This window comes from Oncorhynchus kisutch, linkage group LG10, assembly GCF_002021735.2.
Source record: "Oncorhynchus kisutch isolate 150728-3 linkage group LG10, Okis_V2, whole genome shotgun sequence".
Taxonomy (NCBI): Eukaryota; Metazoa; Chordata; class Actinopteri; order Salmoniformes; family Salmonidae; genus Oncorhynchus; species Oncorhynchus kisutch.
Window position 1 is genome coordinate 27,826,839 of NC_034183.2, and position 25,601 is coordinate 27,852,439.

General features: G+C 45.5%; 1 protein-coding gene across 4 annotated transcripts in view; it reads right to left on the reverse strand.

The window, feature by feature from the left end:
- Positions 1-25,601, reverse strand: part of LOC109897187 (SUN domain-containing ossification factor) — a 68,427-nt gene that overhangs the window by 17,915 nt on the left and 24,911 nt on the right. For 2 of the 4 annotated variants that reach the window (XM_031833431.1, XM_031833430.1), the window contains exons 2-15: positions 14,926-15,043; positions 13,873-13,971; positions 13,399-13,733; positions 12,395-12,607; positions 11,884-12,049; positions 11,275-11,395; positions 9,511-9,635; positions 9,329-9,396; positions 8,898-9,005; positions 8,646-8,751; positions 6,773-6,793; positions 5,544-5,599; positions 718-809; positions 554-619 (exon numbers count right to left, since the gene is read on the reverse strand). In XM_031833431.1, the coding sequence (XP_031689291.1) occupies positions 554-619; positions 718-809; positions 5,544-5,599; positions 6,773-6,793; positions 8,646-8,751; positions 8,898-9,005; positions 9,329-9,396; positions 9,511-9,635; positions 11,275-11,395; positions 11,884-12,049; positions 12,395-12,607; positions 13,399-13,733; positions 13,873-13,971; positions 14,926-15,043 (1,694 nt within the window). The remainder of the gene's footprint in view (positions 1-553; positions 620-717; positions 810-5,543; positions 5,600-6,772; positions 6,794-8,645; positions 8,752-8,897; positions 9,006-9,328; positions 9,397-9,510; positions 9,636-11,274; positions 11,396-11,883; positions 12,050-12,394; positions 12,608-13,398; positions 13,734-13,872; positions 13,972-14,925; positions 15,044-25,601) is intronic. The other 2 variants (XM_031833432.1, XM_031833433.1) reach the window with 2 other exon arrangements.

The following is a 25,601-nucleotide window of genomic DNA, read 5'->3' on the forward strand; positions in this document are numbered from 1 at the left end:
AGGACCTTGTCAGCCTCTGCTTGTTTTCAAACACTGGTGTGGGGGGGTTGTGTAGAAATGGGTCAGTCTATTTTCTAAATACTGAACCAGTTGTGTGTATGACTATTGGGGGGGGGGGGGGGGGGGGGGGGGGGGTCTCTCTTAGCCAATCAGATTGCATCCTCAGTGCCCTGCCAGGGAGACACAGGGGCTCCAGTGTGTGTAACGGAGTTATGTACAAATCAGTAGTCCTAACCCGTATCCCAGCCACAGCTCTCTGTTTGCCAATGTGCCGTCGTGTGGGAATACAGAAACTGAAGAAACATTCAGGACTTGATGTTTTCCAGGAAAGCAGCTTCTTGTCTCTCCATTCTCCATGAAATACAGAGCCTGTTTTAGACCCAGGTCTGGAGATGAATTCTCTGATGTGATTAGATACAGTAGAGAACTGATGCTGAGCCAGTTCGATATCAAGTTAGCCATGTTTACGCTGCCCATGTGAAACTACGCTCAGAACAACGTGATGCGGTGTGTGTGTGTGTGTGTGTGTGTGTGTGTGTGTGTGTATACATACTTGTGGCAGAGCCCAGCAGATTTTTAGAACCCTTGTCCTCAGAGTGGAGGTAGCCAGGTGGGTAGTCTGTAGATAAAAGAACCAGATTATTTCAAGGTGGAGAAAACATGATCTTTTATAATAACAACCTGACCAAGTATCACACGCACGGTGTACCTTCTTACCATAATCCTCATCAAGGTATTCCATCCTCTCTGAGGGGTACTGGGAATCTGCGATCTCTTCGTATTCCTCCACCATACTGGTACCAAACACCCTATAAAAACACACACATGGTTATATGACACACACACGGTTAAATGTATCATATACAGCTGAAAAGAGAGGAATTATGATTAGACGAACATGGACATGTGAGTTGACATGTTGAGATGACATGCTGTTCCCTATAGTGTTGTTTTTGTACATTAATCTATACATCTCACCCCACTAACCTTACCGACTGAGATAAATGTAAACCTTAAACTAAATAACTAAATGTTATCTACAGAGAGTAGCAGCATTTATGTGGATGTGAACGTTGGCCAAGTAAAAAAAACAAAACAAAAAAAATATATATATATATATATTTTCTTTTAACAGCTCCTGTCCTGGTCTCCACTCCTTGAGGGCACGATGCAGGGCGAACATAGGGGGAAGGTAGTGAGTGGGAGGAGGTGGTAAATCTGTAGTAGTAGTATTTTTTACAGCCCCCTGACAGTCAACCCCCTGTTAAACTCACCCAAATGTTTTGTTAATGATTACTCCTTACCTGTCCACTAACCTGGCCTCAGCCCCTGTAGGGAATGGCAGGGAGTGTGGGTGATAGGAGGGTAAGGAGGAACTTAGTACATCCAACTCAGCAGAGGACAAAGGGCTACTGTACCGAGTTGAAATGGTTGTACTATACAAGGTTGTTGTACTGCAACTGCAGGGTCTTTAACATCCGGCCTTCTCCTCTGCCATTGTTTACAGTGACCTGCACACCTCATATTCTCTGTAAGAGGGAGGGAGGCTGTGGGTTGAGAGCTCAGGGTCTCTGTTGGGTTCTGGTAGAGAGAGAGGGTGATCTGAGGAGGGTCTCTTGGGTTCTGGTAGAGAGAGATCTGAGGAGGGTCTCTGTTGGGTTCTGGTAGAGAGATATCTGAGGAGGGTCTCTGTTGGGTTCTGGTAGAGAGAGAGGGGGGAGGGTGATCTGAGGAGGGTCTCTGTTGGGTTCTGGTAGAGAGAGAGGGGAGAGGGTGATCTGAGGAGGGTCTCTTGGGTTCTGGTAGAGAGAGAGGGGGATCTGAGGAGGGTCTCTTGGGTTCTGGTAGAGAGAGAGGGGGATCTGAGGAGGGTCTCTTGGGTTCTGGTAGAGAGAGATCTGAGGAGGGTCTCTGTTGGGTTCTGGTAGAGAGAAATCTGAGGAGGGTCTCTGTTGGGTTCTGGTAGAGAGAGAGGGGGGAGGGTGATCTGAGGAGGGTCTCTGTTGGGTTCTGGTAGAGAGAGAGGGGAGAGGGTGATCTGAGGAGGGTCTCTTGGGTTCTGGTAGAGAGAGAGGGGGATCTGAGGAGGGTCTCTTGGGTTCTGGTAGAGAGAGAGGGTGATCTGAGGAGGGTCTCTTGGGTTCTGGTAGAGAGAGATCTGAGGAGGGTCTCTGTTGGGTTCTGGTAGAGAGAAATCTGAGGAGGGTCTCTGTTGGGTTCTGGTAGAGAGAGAGGGGGGAGGGTGATCTGAGGAGGGTCTCTGTTGGGTTCTGGTAGAGAGAGAGGGGAGAGGGTGATCTGAGGAGGGTCTCTTGGGTTCTGGTAGAGAGAGAGGGGGATCTGAGGAGGGTCTCTTGGGTTCTGGTAGAGAGAGAGGGGGATCTGAGGAGGGTCTCTTGGGTTCTGGTAGAGAGAGAGGGGGATCTGAGGAGGGTCTCTGTTGGGTTCTGGTAGAGAGAGAGGGGAGAAGGTGATCTGAAGAGGGTCTCTGTTGGGTTCTGGTAGAGAGAGAGGGGAGAGGGTGATCTGAAGAGGATCTCTGTTGGGTTCTGGTAGAGAGGGGAGAGGGTGATCTGAAGTAGGTCTCTGTTGGGTTCTGGTAGAGAGAGAGGGGAGAGGGTGATCTGAAGAGGATCTCTGTTGGGTTCTGGTAGAGAGGGGAGAGGGTGATCTGAAGTAGGTCTCTGTTGGGTTCTGGTAGAGAGGGAGGGGAGAGGGTGATCTGAGGAGGGTCTCTGTTGGGTTCTGGCTGAGCTCCAGCTCCTCTACACAGCTTTAAGGAAGGAATGTCTCCATATAGAGCAGAGTATGGAAGACTTACTGTAATACAGCCATCTAACCTCCTACACTGGGCTCCTTAACTTACAGATAGACATGGACAAGAGCATGCTGCCAAGTCAGAGACAGAGCGGGATCGAAAAAGAGGCAGAGAGCCAACATGGCAGAGAGACACATATTTCCTGGAAATCCTATAGCGCACAGAGACCATTACTAGAAAGCTGCTCAGCTCGCAGTATATCTACTCACCGTATTCTCTGAAATAACTTGATTGATTTCACTGCACACTAGGGGCCACTAGGAGCTAACACTATTGAAGGCAGCAAGACAAAGGAGATGATCGTGGACTACAGGAAAAGGAGGGCCGAACAGGCCCCCATTAACATCGACGGGGCTGTAGTGGAGCGTGTCGAGAGTTTCTTGGTGTCCACATCACCAACAAACTATCATGGTTCAAACACACCAAGACAGTCGTGAAGAGAGCACGACAACAACTTTTGCCCCTCAGGAGATGAAAAATATTTGGCATGGGTCTCCAGATCCCCAATAGTTCTACAGCTGCACTATTGAGAGCATCCTGACAAGTTGCATCACCACAACTGCTTGCATCTGACTACGGTAATACAGAGGGTAGTGCGTATGGCCCAATACATCACTGGGGCCAAGCATCCTGCCATCCAGGACATATATACAAGGCATGTCAGAGGAAGGCCCCAAAAAATGGTCAGACTCCAGCCACCCTAGTCAGACTGTTCGCTCTGCTACCGCACGGCAAGTGGTACCGGAGCGCCAAGTCTAGGTCCAAAAGGCTCCTTAACAGCCTCTAACCCAAAGCTATAAGACTGCTGAACAATTAATCAAACGGCCACCCAGACTATTTACATTTTCCCTGCTGTGTTCATTATATAGCACAGGAGGCTGCTGATGTATTTTACACCATTCCACCTTTTCTGCACCAGCCATTACCACGAGCCCGTCCTCCCCAATTAAGGAGCCACCAACCTCCTGTGTTACATAGCCTTTTTGCTAAACACCACAACATTATATAGCACCGGAGGAAAACATTGTTATTTCTCTTCTATTCAAGTCTGGCTGTTAAAAAATGTAATGACAGACTATCTCCTGGTCTCCCTCTCTCTCTCTATACAGTTCAAGTCGGAGGTTTACATACGCTTCGGTCGGAGTCATGAAAACTTGCTTGTTTTCAGCCACTCCACAAATTTCTTGTTAACAAACTATAGTTTTGGCAAGTCAGTTAGGACATCTACTTTGTGCATGACACAAGTCATTTTTACAACAACTGTTTACAGACTGATTATTTCACATAAATCACTGTATCACAATTCCAGTAGGTCAGAAGTTTACATACACTAAGTTGACTGTGCCTTTAAACAGCTTGGAAAACTCCAGAAAATTATGTCATGGCTATAGAAGCTTCTGATAGGCTAATTGAGTCAATTGGAGGTGTACCTGTGGATGTATTTCAAGGCCTACCTTCAAACTCAGTGCCTCTTTGCTTGACATCATGGGAAAATCAAAAGTAATCAGCAAAGACCTCAGAAAAAAAATTGTAGACCTCCACAAGTCTGGTTCATCCTTGGGAGCAATTTCCAAACGCCTGAAGGTACCAACTTCATCTGTACAAACAATAGTACACAAGTATAAACACCATGGGACCACGCAGCAGTCATACCGCTCAGGAAGGAGACACGTTCTGTCTCCTAGAGATGAACGTACTTTTGTGCAAAAAGTGCAAATCAATCCCAGAACAGCAGCAAAGGACCTTGTGAAGATGCTGGAGGAAACAGGTACAAACATATCTATATCCACAGTAAAATGAGTCCTATATCGACATAATCTGAAAGGCCGCTCAGCAAGGAAGAAGCTACTGCTCCAAAACCGCCATAAAAAAGCCAGACTACGGTTTGCAACTGCACATGGGGACAAAGATCATACTGTTTGGACGAATGTCCTCTGGTCTGATGAAACAAAAATAGAACTGTTTGGCCATAATGACCATCGTTATGTTTGGAGGAAAAAGGGGAAGGCTTGCAAGCCGAAGAACACCATCCCAACCGTGAAGCACGGGGGTGGCAGCATCATGTTGTGGGGGTGCTATGCTACAGAAGGGACTGGTGCACTTCACAAAATAGATGACATCATGAGGCTGGAAAAGTATGTGGATATATTGAAACAACATCTCAAGACATCAGTCAGGAAGTTAAAGCTTGTTCACAAATGGGTCTTCCAAATGGACAATGACACGAAGCATACTTCCAAAGTAGCGGCAAAATGGCTTAAGCACAACAAAGTCAAGGTATTGGAGTGGCCATCACATAGCCCTGATCTCAATCCTACAGAAAATGTGTGGGCAGAACTGAAAAAGCGTGTGCGAGCGGATGCCTACAAATCTGACTCAGTTACACCAGCTCTGTCAGGAGGAATGGGCCAAAATTCACCCAACTTATTGTGGGAAGCTTGTGGAAGGCTACCCAAAACTTTTGAACCAAGTTAAACAATTTAAAGGCAATACTACCACACACTAATTGTGTGCATGTAAACTTCTGACCCACTGGGATTGTGATGAAAGAAATAAAATCTGAAATAAATAATTCTATAATATTATTCTGACATTTCACATTCTTAAAATAAAGTGGTGATCCTAACTGACCGAAGACAGGGAATGTCTGGAATTGTGAAAAACTGAGTTGAATTGTATTTGGCTACGGTGTATGTGAACTTCCCACTTTAACTGTATCTCTTACCTGATGAGGCTGAGGGGGCAGAAGTGTTCTGATCCGAAGTGGGAGATGAGCTCCACCTGCAGTCGAGGGGTGACGAAAGGGTTAAACCACATCGAACACACTCACACCGGGGTAATTAAACCACCCAAACCATCCCCACTTACATTCTAGTCATCCAGTACATCTAAGCTAAATCATTCTAGTCATCCAGTATGTCTGAGCTATAGTAAACCAAAATATAGACGCAACATGCAACAATTTCAAAGATTACAATTCATATGAGGAAATCAGTCAATTTAAATAAATTAAATTGACTGAATTTATTTCAATTGGATTTGACATGACTGGGAATACTGATACGCATCTGTTGGTCAAAGATACCTTACAAAAACAATGGGCCTCAGGATCTTGTCAAGGTATTTCTATGCATTCAAATTACCATAGACAAAACGCAATTGTGTTCGTTGTCTGTAGTTTACAGTATGTCATAACCCCACCGCCACCATGGGGCACTGTGCTAACAATGTTGACATCAGCAAACCGCTCGCCCACATGACATACAAGTGGTCTACAGTTGTGTGACCTGTTGTACGTACTGCCAAATTCTCTAAAACTGCGTTGGAGGAGGCTTATGGTAGAGAAATTAACTTTCAATTATCCGGCAACAGCTCTGGTGGACATTCCTGCAGTCAGCATGCCGATTGCACACTCCCTTAACTTGAGACATCTGTGTTGTGTGACAAACTGCACATTTTAGAGTGGCCTTTTATTGTCACCGGCACAAGGTGTACCTGTGTAATGATCATGCTATTTAAATCAGTTTCTTGACATGCCACACCTGTCAGGTGGATGGATTATCTTTGCAAAGGAGAAATGCTTACCAATAGGGATGTAAACAAATATGTGCAGAGAATTTGAGAGAAATAAGCTTTTTAAGCGTCTGGAACATTTCTGGGACCTTTGATTTCAGCTCATGATACCAACACTTTACATGTTGCGTTTATATTTTTGTTTAGTGTAAATCTAGTCATCCAATACGTCTAAGCTAAATCATTCAAGTCATCCAACACGTCTAAGCTAAATCAAATCTAAAAGGTGATGTGGAATTTGCCAAGCTCTATTGTTAGTTTTAAAATGTGTCTTGGTCATGCATTACACCATCTGTACACTGCCACCAAAGCTCCCCATTGTTATGGTACACTATAATGCATCATAGTGCATTACAACCTCTAAAAGAGAAGAATGCCAACCTTTATGTACTTGATGAACATCTGATGCAAGAGGAAGAGGAGAGAGAAAAAAAGTGAGAGAAATCTGTAAAAAGGCTGATTCATGCCACTAGCAAGTCAAGCATCTGGTCATTTTTCTTCAGCATTTTATTTTTTGGACAACACAACACACAGTATTCACAGACTAAACGCTTGCTCTACAAGAGACTACAAGGAAAGGGCAAGGTAAGGTAAGGTATACAAAGCAATACAAGGTGCACATAGCATTACAAGGAAATAAGGTATTATAAGTATCCATAGCAGTAACTTTAGAGGAGTAGGGAAGAGGTAGACAGACAACCTAGACAGACATCAGGTTGATAACAGCTTCAGTTCCTATTAAAATTAAGACATCGATAACCCTAAGACCTTGTCACACAGTACTATGTGAAATCACAAAACAGTGACATATTTTAAAAAACCCATACAATTAACCAAACATTACAAAAAATGCACCCGCACGAAAAATATTGTTACTTTAAACTTTACAGAAAAACTATGAAAATGCAATAACACTTAATGCGTTAGATAAGAGAAGATTTGGGGGGGGGGGGGGGGGGGGAGTTGAATGACTAGAATACAGTAAATACTTCCTCATACTATTTCTACTCAATTTATTACACTTAGAAGTCGAAAAGGAAGCTGAAACACATCCTCAGAATATACATCCTCACACACAGTCACACACGCACAGAAGCATGTTGTGTGAGGTATGCCCAGGAATCTCCCTGGGCATAGAACACAAATGGTGTGTGTTGGTTGGTTCTTCTATCCTTGTGGGGAACTAAAATCCCCAAAGTCCCCACAAGGATAGTAAAACAAGAAATTCCCACATCCCCATGAGGACAAAGGCTGTTTAAGCTTAGGGCTTTGGTTTAAGGGTAGGGTTACAATTCGGGTTAGAATTACAGTTAGCGTAAGGGGTTAGTGGTTAGGTTTAGGGTTACATGTTAAGGTTATGGTAAGGATTAGGTTTAGGGATTACGGTAAGGATTAGGTTTAGGGATATGTGTTAGGGTTATGGTAAGGATTAGGTTTAGGGTTACATGTTAAGGTTAAGGTTATGGTAAGGATTAGGTTTAGGGATTACGGTTATGGTAAGGATTAGGTTTAGGGGTTAGGGTTACATGTTAGGGTTATAGTAAGGATTAGGTTTAGGGTCAAGGTAACGATTAGGTTTAGGGGTTAGGGTTATGGTAAGGTTTAGGGATTACGGTTATGGTAAGGATTAGGTTTAGGGATATGTGTTAAGGTTATGGTAAGGATTAGGGTTGTGTGTTATGGTAAAGTTTAGGGATTACGGTTATGTGTTAGGGTTATGTGTTAAGGTTAGGGTAAGGGTAAGGATTAGGGTTATGTGTTAAGGTTATGGTAAGGATTAGGGATTACGGTTACGTGTTAAAGTTATGGTAAGGATTAGGGATTACGGTTATGGTAAGGATTAGGGTTATGTGTTAAGGTTATGGTTATGTGTTAAGGTTATGGTAAGGATTAGGGTTATGTGTTAAGGTTATGGTAAGGATTAGGGTTATGTGTTAAGGTTATGGTAAGGATTAGGGTTATGGTAAGGATTAGGGTTATGTGTTAGGGTTATGGTAAGGATTAGGGTTATGTGTTAGGGTTATGGTAAGGATTAGGGTTATGTGTTAGGGTTATGGTAAGGATTAGGGTTATGTGTTAGGGTTATGGTAAGGATTAGGGTTGTGTGTTAGGGTTATGTTAAGGATTAGGGTTATGGTAAGGATTAGGGTTGTGTGTTAGGGTTATGGTAAGGATTAGGGAAAATAGGATTTTGAATGGAAATAAATGTTAGAACATAAGGTGTGTGTGTGTGTGTATAAATGTTGGTGTGTACCTTGACATATTTGGCATAGAGCTGTTCGTCCAATGGGAAGCTCTGGACTGTGCGCTCATCACGGGCGTGGAACGTTCCCAACTTCACCCACTTGTTGGTGGGGTACCTGAGAGAGAGAGGGAGTGAGAGGGGCGGTCAAAGGGGGGCGTGTCCTGAGGAAAACCAGAAAGGGAAGGGGCTACCTAGTCAGTTGCACAACTGAATGCATTCAACCGAAATGGGACTTTCACATTTTTCAGGGTGTGTGCATACCTGTCACTGATGGAGACCAGGAAGTCTTTCGGCGTGGAGGAGAAGAGTTCAAAGTTAGCGATGTCCAACTGTTTCACCTGGATGGGCTCACACAGCTCTATTACAAACCTAGAGAGAGGCAGAGAGAGAGAAGGTGGGGGAGAGCGAGAGTTAGAAGAGGCAAATTAATGTGAGAACTTTCAGCTCTGTCAAATATCCTCATCTCCCCTTGACATCTGCCTGGGCAGACGGTTGGCAGTTGGGGTCACACGTGCTGAGCTGACAAGGGGACTAGTGTATGTGCATGCTTCTGGGGAAAACAGCAGTGCACTGAGTCACGTTGTCACCCTGCAGCTTCAGAGAGCAGACAGGACCAGGGGGGAATCAAAAAGAAAGGAGAGGGCAGACAACTGTTCAGAAAATTAGAATGTAGGTGTGTGCGTGTGTCTCACCAAATCTTGTTGCTGCAGGGGTTCAGCATGTACAGGTCCATATTCTCCATGAGGATAGCTGAGGTACTCTGGAACCGGGGGACGAGAGAGAGCATGCGATGGCAAATATGAGTCAATGGAATGACTGTTCCTGTCCTCCAAACGCAAGACTTCAAAGTTGTGTGTGCGTGCGAGTGTGTTACCTTAGCCTCTGTATTAGCTGACAGCATCTTAGCGCCACACTCCACAGAAGCATAGTTGTTTTTGAAGTTCTTCTGCACCTTCTTCACAGGGGGGATGCCGCTGGAGGAGGTATGGAGGGAGAGAGCTGGAAGTGAGAGAAAGGGGGGTTAGGAGGTGGATGTTTGTGTGAGCACGCTTAAGGGAACTCATTCATTTTATTTCTTTAGCTAGGATGGTCCACTCAGTAGCAATTGCCACTGTTTTCCAGGGTGTCCCGGGAAAACTGGGTCATCTTATTAATGTAGAGAACACAATCATTCATGTAGAGAACATACAGTACCTGTCAGACATAATGTATCAGTAGCCTAGTCGGATTCCTATAATCTATGGTTGTTTAATCAGTAGCCTAGTCTGACTCCTATAATCTATAGTTGTTTAATCAGTAGCCTAGTCTGACTCCTATAATCTATGGTTGTTTAATCAGTAGCCTAGTCTGACTCCTATAATCTATAGTTGTTTAATCAGTAGCCTAGTCTGATTTCTATAATCTATAGTTGTTTAATCAGTAGCCTAGTCTGATTCCTATAATCTATAGTCGTTTAATCAGTAGCCTAGTCTGACTCCTATAATATAGTCGCTATATCAGTAGCCTAGTCTGATTCCTGTACTCTATAGTTGCTATTGGTTATCAGTGTGCAGGCCAGGCTGAGACGGTGTGTTGTACACCATACAGTACTACCGTACAGTAGTACCTTAAAATGCATACGTTTTTTTCCAGAAAATAAAAAAACAAGGATGCAGGCATGTTACATGCACAGGTATGCACACACTCCACGACCCGCGCACACACAAGTTAGCATTAACGCGGGACAGAGCAGGTTGTGTACACAGGGGCCCTTTGAGACTGACGTCTGGAACGGAGGCATTCATTAATATTTGACCAAATACACCCTTTTCAAATATCAATAACTTAAACATGACAGTTCAGTCAGTGTTTTCTTGTGTTTATGAGGAAAACTCCAGATGAAACCACTAATTATAGTATTCAGAACTCATCTTGGATCATGTGCCATCGTCACCCTCTCTGTCCAAAAATGTGAAGGTTGTTTGGATGGGTTTCTGGGCTAGGGAAATGTTCCCCCATCTGTCTGTCTGATGCTGAGGACAGGAGATCTACACAAGGTCCAGTTTCTAGCTCAGTGGCTAATAAAACAATGGGTTAACTCACTCTGCCATGCTGTCTATGACCTAACAGTGTGTGGGTGCCCATGCGTGTAATCTGGGAGCATGTGTGTGTGAGTGCACGTGGCGTGCTAAGGCGTGTGTTGAGTTTGAGAGTGTAAGTGTGAGAGTGTAACTCATGGATGTCTGTGTGTGTGTGTGTGTGTGTGTGTGTGTGTCCTTCTGCTCCTATAGACTGGGCCATTAGTGATGGTGGAAAAAGAGTGCTGCCTAAGAGGATGGAGAGAGTGAGAGATTACGCAACACACACGCTGCAATACCCATAATTCCCTCAGTCAGAGAGAGAAGGGGGAGAGGGAAGAGATGCAAGAACGAAAGGCAAGGGAGAGAAACAGAGAGAGGGAAGGAGGAAGATGGAGGGAAGCGAGATAGGGAAGGGGAGGAGGGACTTGGAAAGGAGGACAGAGATTTCCATGCAAGGCCTCTGCACTAGTTTGTCTGACAAATTACTGTATCGAAACATCATCCCTTCTTCACGGTCACTGAGCTTCTCCTGAATACGATGTTAATGAGGGAAACATGTCCCTGTGTGTGTTTCTTACTCTTCTCCTTCTCCACTTCCATGACTTGTTTCTTCCATTCGTCGAATGTTGGGATGTCTTCCTTGCTGGGCACTGAGGGGTCAGTCTCCTTAACACTGGCATCCACTGCCTCATCCACTGCCTTGTCAGGTATAGAGACACACATGTTACACAGACATGTTATACACAGACACACACACACACACAGTGAGCTGTAATTGATATACATTATTCCTTTATAAAGACCCCAGAACAGTCAACAAAGCCTCTTACACACAAAGCCAATCCAGTTGAGCTGTGTCTGTCTGCAGCCAATCCGGTTGGAAAACAGACCAGCTCTGCACCAATACTGGCTTGGACATGGCTTCCCTCATTCTCTCTCTCACATCCACTCTCCCCCCCCCTCCCTCCCTCCCTACTGTAAGAGAAAGGCAGAGGGTTCATTAATTGAATTAAACATTAATGAAACAACTCGGAGGACTGGCAGCCAAGCCATGTGTAGCCCCAGTCCTCAATGTTCACACGCAAACCTCTACACTCCTCATTACACTTACAGTCAGTGGCAGAAATAACAGTCAATTCTCTATAACATTACCAGCGTGGGGACTAGGTTGTGGGACTCCCTCTCACCTGCTGGTCTTGGTGCCTGTGGGATGTGTTTCCCCCCTGGTCCAGCTCTGGTAGGCCCTGGTCTAGGTCTTCTGGGCTGAGAGACACCTGGACATCAGCATCAGAACCTGGAGCATCCTGACTGTGACCCTGTTCTGACTGGCTCTCTACAGAGTCATCATCACCACTATGGAAAGAGGAGAGGGAGAGAGAAAGACGGAGAGGGAGGGGATGAAGGGAGAAAAACAACATTTAATGCACAGTCTGGATGCACGCAAACAAAATATGTTCTTTCAATAACATTCCTTACATTCATGTTCCATGCCATCAACAGTGTGTTTGTCCGTAATGAACAACATAGCAGAAAAGAAGCAAAAAAAGAAAACAAAATAAAAGATGAATAAAGGAGAACAAGGCCACCGGTCGTTGTTTGAGTTCAGCGGAGAGGAGTGTCTGGCATCCGATTGGTTACCTGCATGGTTGTTTACCTGTTTCTGCTTTCTGATTGGTTCAATTCAAACTCTGTACTCACCTCGTGGGCGGGCTGCCAAAAGGAGGGGTTTGGGTTGCCAGGTTGTGGGGAATCATCCCACACTGAGAGCCAGAGAAATCAGCGAAAACATTGCCCTCTAGAGAGGAATTAGATCCAGCACTGGCAACCTCTAAAGAGGGATCGGCTTCAGCACTGGCAACTTCTACAGGGGAATCCTCTACCGCGGGATGAGATCTGGCAACCTCTATTGAACTGAGGGAAAGAAAGGACATGCCATTTATGGAAGAGCCCCTAGGAGGGAGGAAGAGGGAGAAAGGACAGATGGGGTGGGGAGGAGAGAAGGAGAAAGAGAGGGATGGGGGAGAGAGAGAAAAGGGGATGAGGTTGGAGGGGGGGTGTCTTCGGAATGGTAAGCCTCCTCCAGTCCAGGCTGTGGTGAGTCAAATGTTCATTGTAAAAGGCAAGTGTCCACATCTCGGCAGCCATTTTGAGTAGGTCCGACAAAGAGCGCTAAACTAGCCAGTAAATCCCGTGGCAGAACCATCCAAGGATCCAATGACACCTGATCTGATCAGGTCTGGTAATCCACATCTGTCCAGAGGTCCAGTTTAGCAGACAACCAACATTTCCACTTATTCCCACCAAGTCCAGTCCAAGTTTTAGTCCAGGTTCAGATAGGTTTATTGACAAAGGAACCAGTGCACAAAGTTAACTGCAGGTTTACAGCCGTAAACGGTGTATAGAAAGGGGCAGCGGGGGCCCCCAAGATTGAGACGGGGAAAAAAGTCAAGTCAATAAGAAAAATAGCAACATACGAAAAATGTGAAGTAAAAATGTAAAACCAAAAAAACAACGAATGCAGCTGAAAGGGAAGACCAGTTAGATAACTGGATCTATCACAGTGGTAGACTGAATGACGCCTCTTACGATAAATACTTTATTGAGCCCAAGGACAAAAATGGTCTTGGACACATAATTCTGCTGTATAAACAGACATAATGTCTCATACACATCATGCGTACAATACACAGTTCTCATCTTACCTGGATGGGGCTGGAGCAGGGATGTAAGAGGTAGAGGTAGGTGTGTGTTGGGGGTCTTCTGTAGAGGGGGCTGGGCTGGGTTCTGCCGGTGCATCACTGGGGGTCTCGACTGGGCCTGTGTGGTCTGTGGAGGCCTGTCCCTGGGTTGGGTCGTCGCTGAGCGGTGGGATGGAGGGGAATGAGGGAGCCTGGTTCTGGAGGGGAGTGGGTTGTGTATCGGGCTCTAGGTTTGTGTGGATGTGTGAGTGAGGCTCAGCAGCAGCAGCGGGGGGTTCTGGATCCAGTTGTGGTTCTGGGGCAGACCAGACCACCACAGGCTCCTTCTGATTCACAGTCTGGAAAACACATACCTATTCAATTCTCATTGCACGTGTGTGTGTGTGTGTGTGTGTGTGTGTGTGTGTGTGTGTGTGTGTGTGTGTGTGTGTGTGTGTGTGTGTGAGAGAGTGAGTGTGGTGTTTGCGTCTCTGTTACCTGTTCAGTGTTCGGTGGGTTGGGCTCCTCTAGTGTAGCCCTCTTTGTCTCCAGTTCCACGTCGTAGGTGTGTGTGTGTGTCCTCGACGACGACTCCTCCTAGGGAACAGTCACACACACCGTTAGAACACATGTGCGCACGCACGCACACAAACACACACGGAAGAGGATGTTTGAGGTCCACAGAAAGTAGACTAGCCTGTTACACCTGTTAGGTTCTATATAAACAGTAAAACTCATGGACGACTATGAAGAGCTCAAACCAAGTTTATTCACCCACTGGGTCAAACAGCTGAAAATGACAAAGACCAGCACAAGTATTTATACCCTCCTTTAGGCAGTCTCCTCCTTGCACCTCTAAACACTACATCTTTGTCGCTAGGCAGGAAGTTAAGTGATACAATGTTCCTTCACCTTCCTCTGACCAGACCTTGGCGCACGCTAATCCACAGCTAACCAACCGTATCAGTGGCCGCAACCAAGTGATTGCCTTCTCCCTTACTTAGTAACTTTCTAGGTCTATACTTCTTATCAAACCGCCATTCAGCCCACCATATACATTCCTCATGCATGTAACTATTAACGTCTGGCGTAGCAAGTACTTCAAACTACAACCCAACACTCCGTAAGACCTGACAGAGAATGATAAAGAGTCTGAGGAACACCAGAAACACAGGAATCAGCATCTCGGGTTGAGAAACAGTAAGTTACTTTGTTATACTGGGGGACAGAACAAGAGACTGTTCTATAAATGGACTGACAGTATGTCTGATTGCTATGGACACAGACACACACAGTAGACCAGCACACAGTAGACCAGCTCATGGCCACAGAGGACTACATTTGGGTTAACACAGCAGCCCTCCTCCCCCCTCTCCCTCAGATTGCCAGTTCTGAGCTGTGTGGATATGGGCTAAAACACTAGTGATTAGTCTTCAAGTGGCTAATGCTGTGAAGAGAAACACTGCGTGAGGAATAGTGGAGCATAGTGGGGTCTGGGGGAAAAGTCTACTGCACAATAACAACTAATGGTAAGTCTTACAGCCATCTCACCTTGTGGTCAGTCCTGTGGTGCTGCTCATGATGATGCTCTGGGAGGCTGCTTTCACCACTAGACACACCTGGAGCTGACGAGCTGTGCTCTGAACAACACACATTATGACTGGGGTACCTGGAACACACACACAGAGAGAGAGACGCAGTCAGAAACACACATTATGACTGGGGTACCTGGAACACAGAGAGAGACACAGTCAGAAACACACATTATGACTGGGGTACCTGGAACACACACAGAGAGAGAGAGAGACGCAGTCAGAAACACACATTATGACTGGGGTACCTGGAACACACACAGAGAGAGAGAGAGAGAGAGAGACGCAGTCAGAAACACACATTATGACTGGGGTACCTGGAACACACACAGAGAGAGAGAGAGAGAGACGCAGTCAGAAACACACATTATGACTGGGGTACCTGGAACACACACAGAGAGAGAGAGAGAGAGACGCAGTCAGAAACACACATTATGACTGGGGTACCTGGAACACACACAGAGAGAGAGAGAGAGAGAGACGCAGTCAGAAACACACATTATGACTGGGGTACCTGGAACACACACACAGAGAGAGACGCAGTCAGAAACACACATTATGACTGGGGTACCTGGAACACACACACAGAGAGAGACGCAGTCAGAAACACACATTATGACTGGGGTACCTGGAACACACACACAGAGAGAGACGCAGTCAGAAACACACATTATGACTGGGGTACCTGGAACACACACAGAGAGAGAGAGACGTAGTCAGAAACACACATTATGACTGCGGTACCTGGAACACACACACAGAGAGACGCAGTCAGAAACACACATTATGACTGGGGTACCTGGAACACACACACACAGAGAGACGCAGTCAGAAACACACATTATGACTGGGGTACCTGTGGCTCAACATATGAACATGATCTCACGTTTCACAAGTGTCCTGTGTTTCCTCGCGGGAGACGAGGAAGGGTCCCCGGCGGTTTGTGTGTGTAGGGACCAATGGATATGGGGCTGCCTGAATATGTTCACTTTTTAAAAATCAGTATTTAACATTTGAATGTTTGTTACATAATGAATACTTTCTCCCGGCCTGTTTGAGGACCAGTATGGATCTAAACAACTGGGCGCTGCAAAACCTGCTCTGAAACCTGAGAGCTTCTGCTTGACCACTCAAACATCAATGTCAAGTCAGAGCTGGACACACACGTTAACACCCTGTCAACTGGCAAGTCTATAGGGTTTCACTCAAACCCACACAGCATATATGTAGAACATAGGTCTGTAATTTCACTATTTATCCTGACCTAGACTGATGAACACATCATTGCTACACCCTCCTTTGATACAGAACACAATGCAGGCATCTCATCATCCAAGCCTCCAGTCCCGCTGGGGTTGCAATTCATATAGCGGCGACATCTTGTACCTGCATACACCCAGCCCTCCCCAGTTGGATCATCCATCGGTAGAGAGATGCGATGTGGGTAATGTGAGAGGCAGCCTATACATGAACCCTGCGCTGGACGCAGCCATGGCTTTGAACATTGTATACATCCAAACGTCACATACACGAGAGAGAAAGGTAGATGTGCGACCAGGGGGTGGGGGTATACTGTAAGTTGACAGGCCTATAATTAGGCAAAACAATGTATTTTCACGATTTCAGTTACATCATGAAAATCGATAAATGTTTTTGTGTCTCAAAACGTACCAAATCAAAAGATGTGATCTATATCATGATCAGATCATAGGGTCGTACAGGAGGCATGTATAGGTCTAAAAAGGGCCCATAACAGCCACTTTCATCATGATTTTCTAGAAAATGGTTTGTGATACAAAATGTTAAAATAATTAAAAACATTCTTCCTCACAATTAAGTTTCGATGTGAGAATTGCTAGAACAACCTGAGATACCAAAACTATTTTCCGCTCCCGCTGCCGTGGAATCGCCCGAGAGGATCTGAGAAGTGTGAGTAATAAATGGCACAAATTCCACATAGCCAATCGGGGGTTGATTTGGAATTGGGCTTCTCCCACTTTATTCAAACCCAACGACTAGTGAAATACCACACAAGGTAACATCACCATGAGGGGGCTAGTAGTGGGTAGAAGGTCACCTTACAAACCCATTGAACTGTAGGCTCTGCCATATACCCTGACGTAGCCTTTAGCCATACAGCGAATAGACTTCTACACCTAGCTACATAGGCCTATAGTTTAGGGTACACCTCGTGACTAAACAGACTTCTGCCACGGTAAAGATAGAGGTGAAGGCAAGAGTGTCTGTCACAACATGTCTGAGGAACTCCTGGACAGGAACCACAGAGATGATTGACAGTTCTGTTTACCACTGGGTTTCTGTGTAGGGGTGGGTGTTGTACTAGCTCCTAGACTAGAGCCTGATCCTCCAAAACAGCAAACGACACTAGTGTGGGCAAGGCTCTTCTCTACACAATGTGTGAATGATAGTGTTGAAAACAGTTCAGTCTGACAGGGAGGCTGACTGACTACAGAGGAGGCCAGGTGTGCATAAAAACAGGGATTACCAGCTTCTAGTCTGGTTGTGGGGACACCTGTCTGTCCACACTGCACCCCCCCCCCCCATCCATCCATTACTTCAAAACACCTCAACGCACAGTAGGACTAGTAGTAAAGTAACTATATTTTGCATAGTACAGGAGTGAGAAACACTTCTGTGAATACAAAGTAGGAAGTTATGACCCAGTTAGAAACTGCCCTCCCTGTCCCCTTCTGTAACACTACTTGTAAAGAGAGCCGAGTGTTGACACATGAAAAAAGAGCCGAGTGTCGGTGCACATTCCTACTCTTAGAGAAAGAAAGGGAAGTAACCTTTGCTTGAAGGAGCAGCTTTGGGGAGGAATGTATGTGACCTAGTTCTGTTAGTTATATAATGAGTGGAGGGGGGAGGGGGGGGGGGGGGGGGAACAGGCAGGGAAAGAGTTGAACCTAGATGCTGATCTAGGGTCAGTTTCGCATTTTCCCCCACTAATGGTTACGTTTAGGATTGGGGAGGGAAACATGATCCTATATCTAGGGGAAACTACACCCCTGAGCAGGGAAAGTGACAGACCAGAGATGGGAAAGGAATGAGAGAAGAGCCCAGAGAGGGGCAGCGAGAGGAGAAAAGAGATGTCTGTTCCTGTAGTCCATCAATGTCAGTAAAGAGGGAAGAGCCTCAAGCATTACACTGACTCAGCACTTCTTCTAGCCTACTTCCACCATCTCTTTTCTTCCCCTCTCCATGCGTTTTCTACTCTTCACAACAGGCAGATGTAAACCTTACCACATCTCATACAGGCAGAGAGCTTATTGTGGAGAGAACACACACAGCGGGGTCTGGAACTACTGAAGAACTGATCTAAGACTACAGGGCAGGTAATATGGTGACCAGCTCCCACTAGGAACCGGTGCAGTTCTTCCAGTTCAGTGCAGATGAAGGAGAGGAGCTGGAACAGGAAGCTACTTTAGACTATTGAGATGCTATAAGAGTTGATTTGGGATTGGACCCTGATAAACTCCGGGCCCCTAGTGTCACATTGGGACAAAAGACAGACACATCGTTCAGAGGGTTTGGCATCATGGTTGAGCAGACTCACTGCCTGTGACTCACTGCAGATAATCTGATCCGCTCGCCTCGATGCACAGAGCATGTCTGGCTAACAAATATTCTCCCGTTCGCTCTCCTTCTCTTTCCGTCTGCCTAATACACACACAAAACACCAGTTAAGGCTATGGTTATGGCCAGCCAAATCCCCTGACATTTCCTGTTAGGTTTAGAGCCACACAAAAGGGCCAAAGGGAGAGACAGTAGTTCAGGACCTAGCCAACAGACTGCACTGAAAACACAGCGACACCAAAGCCTGTGTCCACCATAACAATAGAGATAGGATGTGGAGGGAGGCTGAATGGAGGGCTACATCGTCCTGCGTTAAGATAACAATCCCTGGTTTATTTGACCTCTCCTTACCCGGACTTTCCCACCCAACACCACATTTTGTCTGGACTCAATGTTTCCTTTATGAATACTGACGAGACCTTTATTCCCAGTTCTGAATTGAATGATAAACCTCCGTGTCTGATGAAGGTATACAACCACTGCACTGACTTTCCTCCCTCCTTTGGTCTGTCTACACACACAGAAACAAACCTCACATAAGCACAGCTGTCCAAACCCAAAGACAGATCTCTGGTAGCCAGTAACTAACTCAGGTGCTACTGACGGTGATGCAAGGCAGTCCCAGTAGCCTAATGTAGCTCGGTGCAGGTCCTGCGTTGCCTAACTAGCTGCACACTAAACACCTTCATCTGATAGCTCTTAATTAAGAGTGTTAAAATGACCCACAGCTAACTATAGCATGTCAGGACCACACCTTTCTACTCACAGCTAACCTCATTACTACTGATACAACCACCCCTATTCTCATTTGATAGTGTCAGCAGAGAGAGTGTGCGAGAGAGCGAGAGAGAGAACAGGGACTCACCAGTTAGCAGGTAGGTGGAGAAGGTGGAGAGAAGCCAATATAACAGGGAAGGAGAAGAGGGAGAATAGATCATCCACTAGCTGGCAGTGAGGCAGTTGGCAGAAAAGAGTGTTGCTGTTATTTCACGTTGTGAATGAAGTACATCATGGAGACTGACGGACTGAGGTCGCTGGGTGATGGTAACACTTTTTGGCCTGTAATGGGTTGGGTTATGATGCTGCTGTAGGAGTTTTAAATGGCTAATTGGTTTTTAGCTAACAGAAGAACCAGAACAGCAGCAGCAGAACCATTCAGCCTCCAGAGCACTTGACGTCCAGGGCTCTAAAGCACAACCATTCTGATCGCATATGCTCTCAAATGGGTTTTCTTTATGTTGCGGATTGGGAAGGTCGCATTTATCATTGTTAAACCATGTCGCGGGCTGTTCTAAAACTATTCACGGGCCATAAACCACTAGTTTAACACCTTGTTCAATGATGTGCGTTACCTCATTAGATAGCTAGCCAACAAAGTGGTAAATTTAACAGTAGGCTATATCCATACATTCTGGGGGCAGAGAATGGGAGGAAAAGGGACAGCTTCTTCAGGAGATCAATGATCATAGCAATGAATGAATGGCAGATCTCCTGCATGTCATCATCTCAAACATGACGTTCTTAAAAAGAGACCGTGTACGATGTTCAATGTAATGCATCTCAATCAGGCCCCCAGTGTTTGGTCTGGAGCATGAATTCCCAAGCTCTGCTGGTCGGCTACTACGTAGCAACCTAGCCGTGTCAAACTCTTACAGCCACTTTCACCATGATCCGTTGCTAGTTACAGCCACTAACACCATCATCCTTAGCAATGTTTTGGCGCGCTTCAAATTCTTCCGGCTTCCTGCACCATCGGGAGTTTTCCATAGGAATATGTGGATGACGTCAGCACTATCACTACCTACTGGTTTTAATGTCTATGATATCAATCATAGGAAATAGTGCTTTTACATCATGTAGAAACTGACATTTTCCACAAATGACTGTCATTATATTCCAATGACAGTTATTTGTATCAACATTTGAGCTTTTTATAATACATAAACATATTTAAAGGGTTACACACTTGTTTCTAGGGCACATGTGCTTCAGAAGTATCTAGAATTACATTTAGGCTACATCTCATACATTAAAAATAAAAACTCTGGTGCTCATAAATGTAATATTGTGCTAACTTTTTAAAGTTGGGCGCACCGTTGCTACAAATCATTTTTTTTACATTTTAGACATCTAGTTCTGCCATTGTTAGCTAACATTTATCTGAATACCATATTAGAGAAAGACAGTTACTAAAATTGGAAGTCATACAAGAACAGCATTCATACTGAATAGCACAGTTATTAGCCCGAGGTCTGAAGGCTGATGCCATTTGAAATGGTTCTGTTAATAGAACAATGTGCGTGTGGCCCTGAGGTTGGAGAGGAGTCTTGTGATGCCGGCAGTTGGATCTCAGATTAGAGATGGTGGACTCTCTGGGTTCAGTGGGTGGTACGAGGTAGGCAGGAGGGAGTGGTGCTGAGAGGAGCATCAAAGTATAGACAGTAGAGGACAACACTACAATGCATGTTGGTGGAATACCTATTAACAAACCATCTTCTCCCACTTTCTACCTCATTGGACACCAAACCTAGATGACAAAGGATCTTCCCTCCATCACTGCTAAGTCTCCAATGCCTAGAGACACCAAATGCATGGACACTTGGACAGAGACTAGACTGAGATGTTCAAAAGGTCATGAGTCCAGCTGTTTCTTCCTGACCTCAGGTACGTATTAAAGGTCAAAACCAAACTCTAATAATCCATATAGCACATCTACTGAGCCAGCAACAGTGGAAGACCAACAGGGGAGAGAATTAGTGGTAGAAACAGAAAGGATAAAGTTTTAGTAATCGAGAGGTAGACAGAAAGCTACACAGAGGTAAAGAGAGAGAGAAGTAGAGAGAGACCGGTGTGCAGGCCACAGTGAGTGCAGGCCAGGCAGTATGCCAGCAGGGCTGTTAAAAGTAGGGCAGAGCCACAGCCAAGCAGACAAAAAGATTCCGGCTGAGCACAAGGGGGGGTAGAGCTCTTAACAGACCAAGCACTGTGTGTGTGTGTGTGTGTGTGTGTGTGTGTGTGTGTGTGTGTGTGTGTGTGTCTGTGTGTATATATTGTTGAGTGCATATACTGTATGGTTCTGTATGTGTGTTTTTACCAGAGTGATTTGATATAAATAACACAGGATAGCAGTTGCAAAGCCCGCTGATCCCACATAATCTCCTTCACTGGAGCATCACTTGGAGGGCAGCTGGAGCTAGAGGAGGAGGGCATCACCAGAATATGGGACATCATGGATTTTCACTGTCCTGGCTGTAGATACAGACACTGCTAGGTTCTGCAACAGCTAGCGGGTCTGAAACATCAGCTACAAGCTGTAGTGGCAGAAATGAGTACTGCACATTGCAAGTGCCAAGCTCTACCAACTGAGCCACAGGGGATCACTACAGTGTTCTGTATTGCAAGAGCACACACTGTAGCTGATCCACCAATCTACTTGATCACCGTGTTCTATCAGTGATTCAACTCTGCTACAAATCCAGCCAACGACTAGTTTTAACAAGAGCTGCTCTGGTGTGTGTGGTGTGTTAGTGAGCAGTTCCAGGTCGTGACTCATGATGTCACACAGAGGGGGTTAGGTTTAAGCCCTTGCAGCAGAGCAGTATGCTACCACAGTGCATTAGGCAGATACGCTTCAGTCAGTCAGAGAGCAGAACACAGAGCACAACCCTTAATGTCCTGGCCCACAGCGGGCTGTAATGCAGTAAACGCTTCAGCATCAGGACCAGGGAAAGGAGGTGTGTGTAGGCTGAGTGAGGGAGAGATCCCACACCAAACCATCTTTGTTATTGACTTGCAAAACCACACTGCAACAGAGTGAAGCTCAAACAATACTTATTTGACTCACAATAAACTTACATTGCAGGCAGACCGTATAGCGCAGATCCACAACTAACCTACTGCATGCATTACTAAAATACGTTGTCCCACACACACCTAAAGTCACCAACTAACAGTTATTTTGTTCTTAGCCATAACTATCTCCAGAAAGTTGTATATGTTGAGTGACAGTGCGAGATATCACAGGGCCAGTCTCTCCCAGAACAGCTCTTTAATGTTTAGGATTGGGTAGAATAGGCTGTTCCTAGATCTGTGGCTAAAGGCATCTTCTACCTGGTACAGTCAGAAACAACAACAACAATAAACTTGACTGTATAGCCTTCTGTATTACTCAGAGATCCTCTGTCAGGAACTGGCCCATGCCAACACTACAGTACCATACTAACAGCACTTAGGCTACTAAACCCATTGGAGTGAGACATAATGACGCCGGAGGGGACGGCCGTCATTTTACGGGCTCCTGGCCAATTGTGCTATTTTGTGTGTTTTTTTGCGCTGATTCTAACTTTGTTAATACATCATGTTTTGGCAATTGTTTCATATACAGAAAAGCGCTTCTGGACATCAAACCAGAAATGACTAATCCCAGACCAGGACATAATGCTAATCGAAGACCAGGCCCAAATCCCCGTCACTCGGGGGAGGAGGCGCTATAGGGGTTGGCGTGCGGGATATCAAACAAGACTGCGACGGCGAGTGGATAAGTTGCCATTACCCTCCGTTCTCTTGGTGAACGTGGAATCACTGGTAAATAAACTGGATGAGCTCCGTTCGAGACTATCCTTTCAACGTGATCTGAAGAACTGAAATTTGTTTCACTGAGTCGTGGCTAAACAAACCCATGAAAAATATAAATCTCGCTGTTTTTTCTATACATCGGCAGGACAAAACAGCTCCGTCCGGTAACTGAGGGGAGGGGGGGGGGGGGGGGGCTCTTTTGGTCAACAACAGTTGATGCTTGATCTCTAATATTAAGGAAGTCTTGAGGTTCTGCTCGTCTGACTTAGAATGCCTCATGATAACCTGTAGACCACGCTATTTATCAAGAGAGTTTTCATCTATATTTCTCATAGCTGTCTATTTACCACCACAAACTGATGCTGGCACTAAGACCACACTCAATGAGCTAAATAGGGCCATAAGCAAACAAGAAAATACTCAACCAGGTGCAGTAAATGGCTTCATTAATAAGTGCATTGACAAAGTAGTCCCACAGTGACCGTACATACATATCCTAACCAGAAGCCATGGATTACAAGCAAAAATCCGCACTGAGCTAAAAGCTAGAGTTGCCGCTTTCAAAGAGCAGAACACAAATCCAGACACTTAAATGAAATCCCGCTACCATCAAACAGGCAAAGTGTCAACACAGGATCGAATCCTACTACACCGGCTCCGATGCTTGTTGGATGTGGCAGGGCTTGCAAACTGTCACCGATTACAAAAGGGAGATGCCCTATGACACGAGCAAAATGCCTATGCTCGCGTCAAGGCCAGCAACACTGAACCATGCATGAGAGCACCAGATGTTCCGGACGACTGTGTGATCACGCTCTCCGTAGCTGATGTGAGTAAGACCTTTAAACAGGTTAACATTCACAAGGCCACAGGGCCAGGCGGATTACCAGAATGTATACTCAGAGCATGCGCTGACCAGCTAGCAAGTGTCTTCACTGACATTTTCAACCTCTCCCTCACCCCGTCTGTAATACTCACATGTCAAGCAGACCACCATAGTCCCTGTGCCCAAAAAAGCCAAGGTAACCTGTCTAAATAAAACTAGCACCCCATAGCACTCACATCTGTAGCCATGAAATACTTTGAAAAGCTGGTCATGGCTCATATCAACACCATTGTCTTTTTCTATAGAAACAGATTGTGCCTTTCTCTAAACAGTAGCAAGCAGACTATTCAGTCAACCTTATCTGTTCTTGATTATGGTGATATTATTTATCAAAGTGCAGCTGCTACTACTCTTAAACCTTTGGATGCCACCTACCATAGTGCCCTTTGTTTTGTTACAGGCAACAGTTTTGATACTCATTACTGCATCCTGTATCAGAAGGTTGGCTGGACTTGGCTAAAGACCCGTACATCTCTACATTACTCCCTTTTTTGGTTACAAGGCCCTACTTCATAAACTTCCATTTTAACAAAATATGCTGTTGAAGTATAGACACGTAAGCTGTCTAACCTGTTCACAGGGTCTGGGGTCTGCATTGAGCGAGGTAAATCTGCTTTTCGTTTTAATGCACCGTATTGTTGCAACAAAATACATTTCATCTTTAAGTTCTGGTGCCGTTTGGGCAATTTAAAGTATTTATTGGAGACTTATTTGTGCAGGAATGTAACTTTTTCTGGGTGATTTGTTTTATTTGTGCTTCCCATGACTATATTTTAGTTTTTGAATATTTATAATTGTATACTGTATGTTTGGGTATAATGTTTATATTTGTGTTGTATACACAGGGCATATTTGGAAAAGAGACCTAGGTCTCAATATGTTTTCCCGGGTTAAAATAAAAGGTTAAATGAATAAATAATTCCAGACACAGTGGGACCCACTCCAATTCGCATATCGCCCCAACATATCCACAGATGACCGAATCTCTAATGCACCCCACACTGGCCTTTCCCCTCAGGACAAAAGGAACACCTACATGAGAATGCTGTTCATTGACTAAAGCACAGCGTTCAACAGCATAGTGCCCTCTAAACTCATCACTAAAGTAAGGACCCTGGGATTAAACATATCCCTCTTCAACTGTACTTTCTGACGTACCGCCCCCAGGTGGGGAAGGGAGGCAACACATCCGCCTGCTGACCCTCAACACAGGTCCCCCCATTCACCCACGACTGTGTGGCCACACACACACACACACACACACACCCTCCAACACCATCATTAAGGTTGCTGACGAGACAACGGCGGTAGGCCTGATCACAGATGACGAGGCCGCCTACAGGGAGGTGGTCAGAGGGCTGGCAATGTGGTGTCAGGACAACAACCTCTCCATCAACGTCAGCAAGACAAAAGGAGCTGATCATGGACTACTGGAAACAGAGGGCCGAGCACACCCTCATTCCCATAATCGGGGCTGTAGTGGAAATGGTCAAGAGCTTTAAGTTCCTCAGGTGTCCACGTCACTAAGGACCGATCATGGTCCAAACACACCAACACAGTCCAAGAGGGCACGGCAA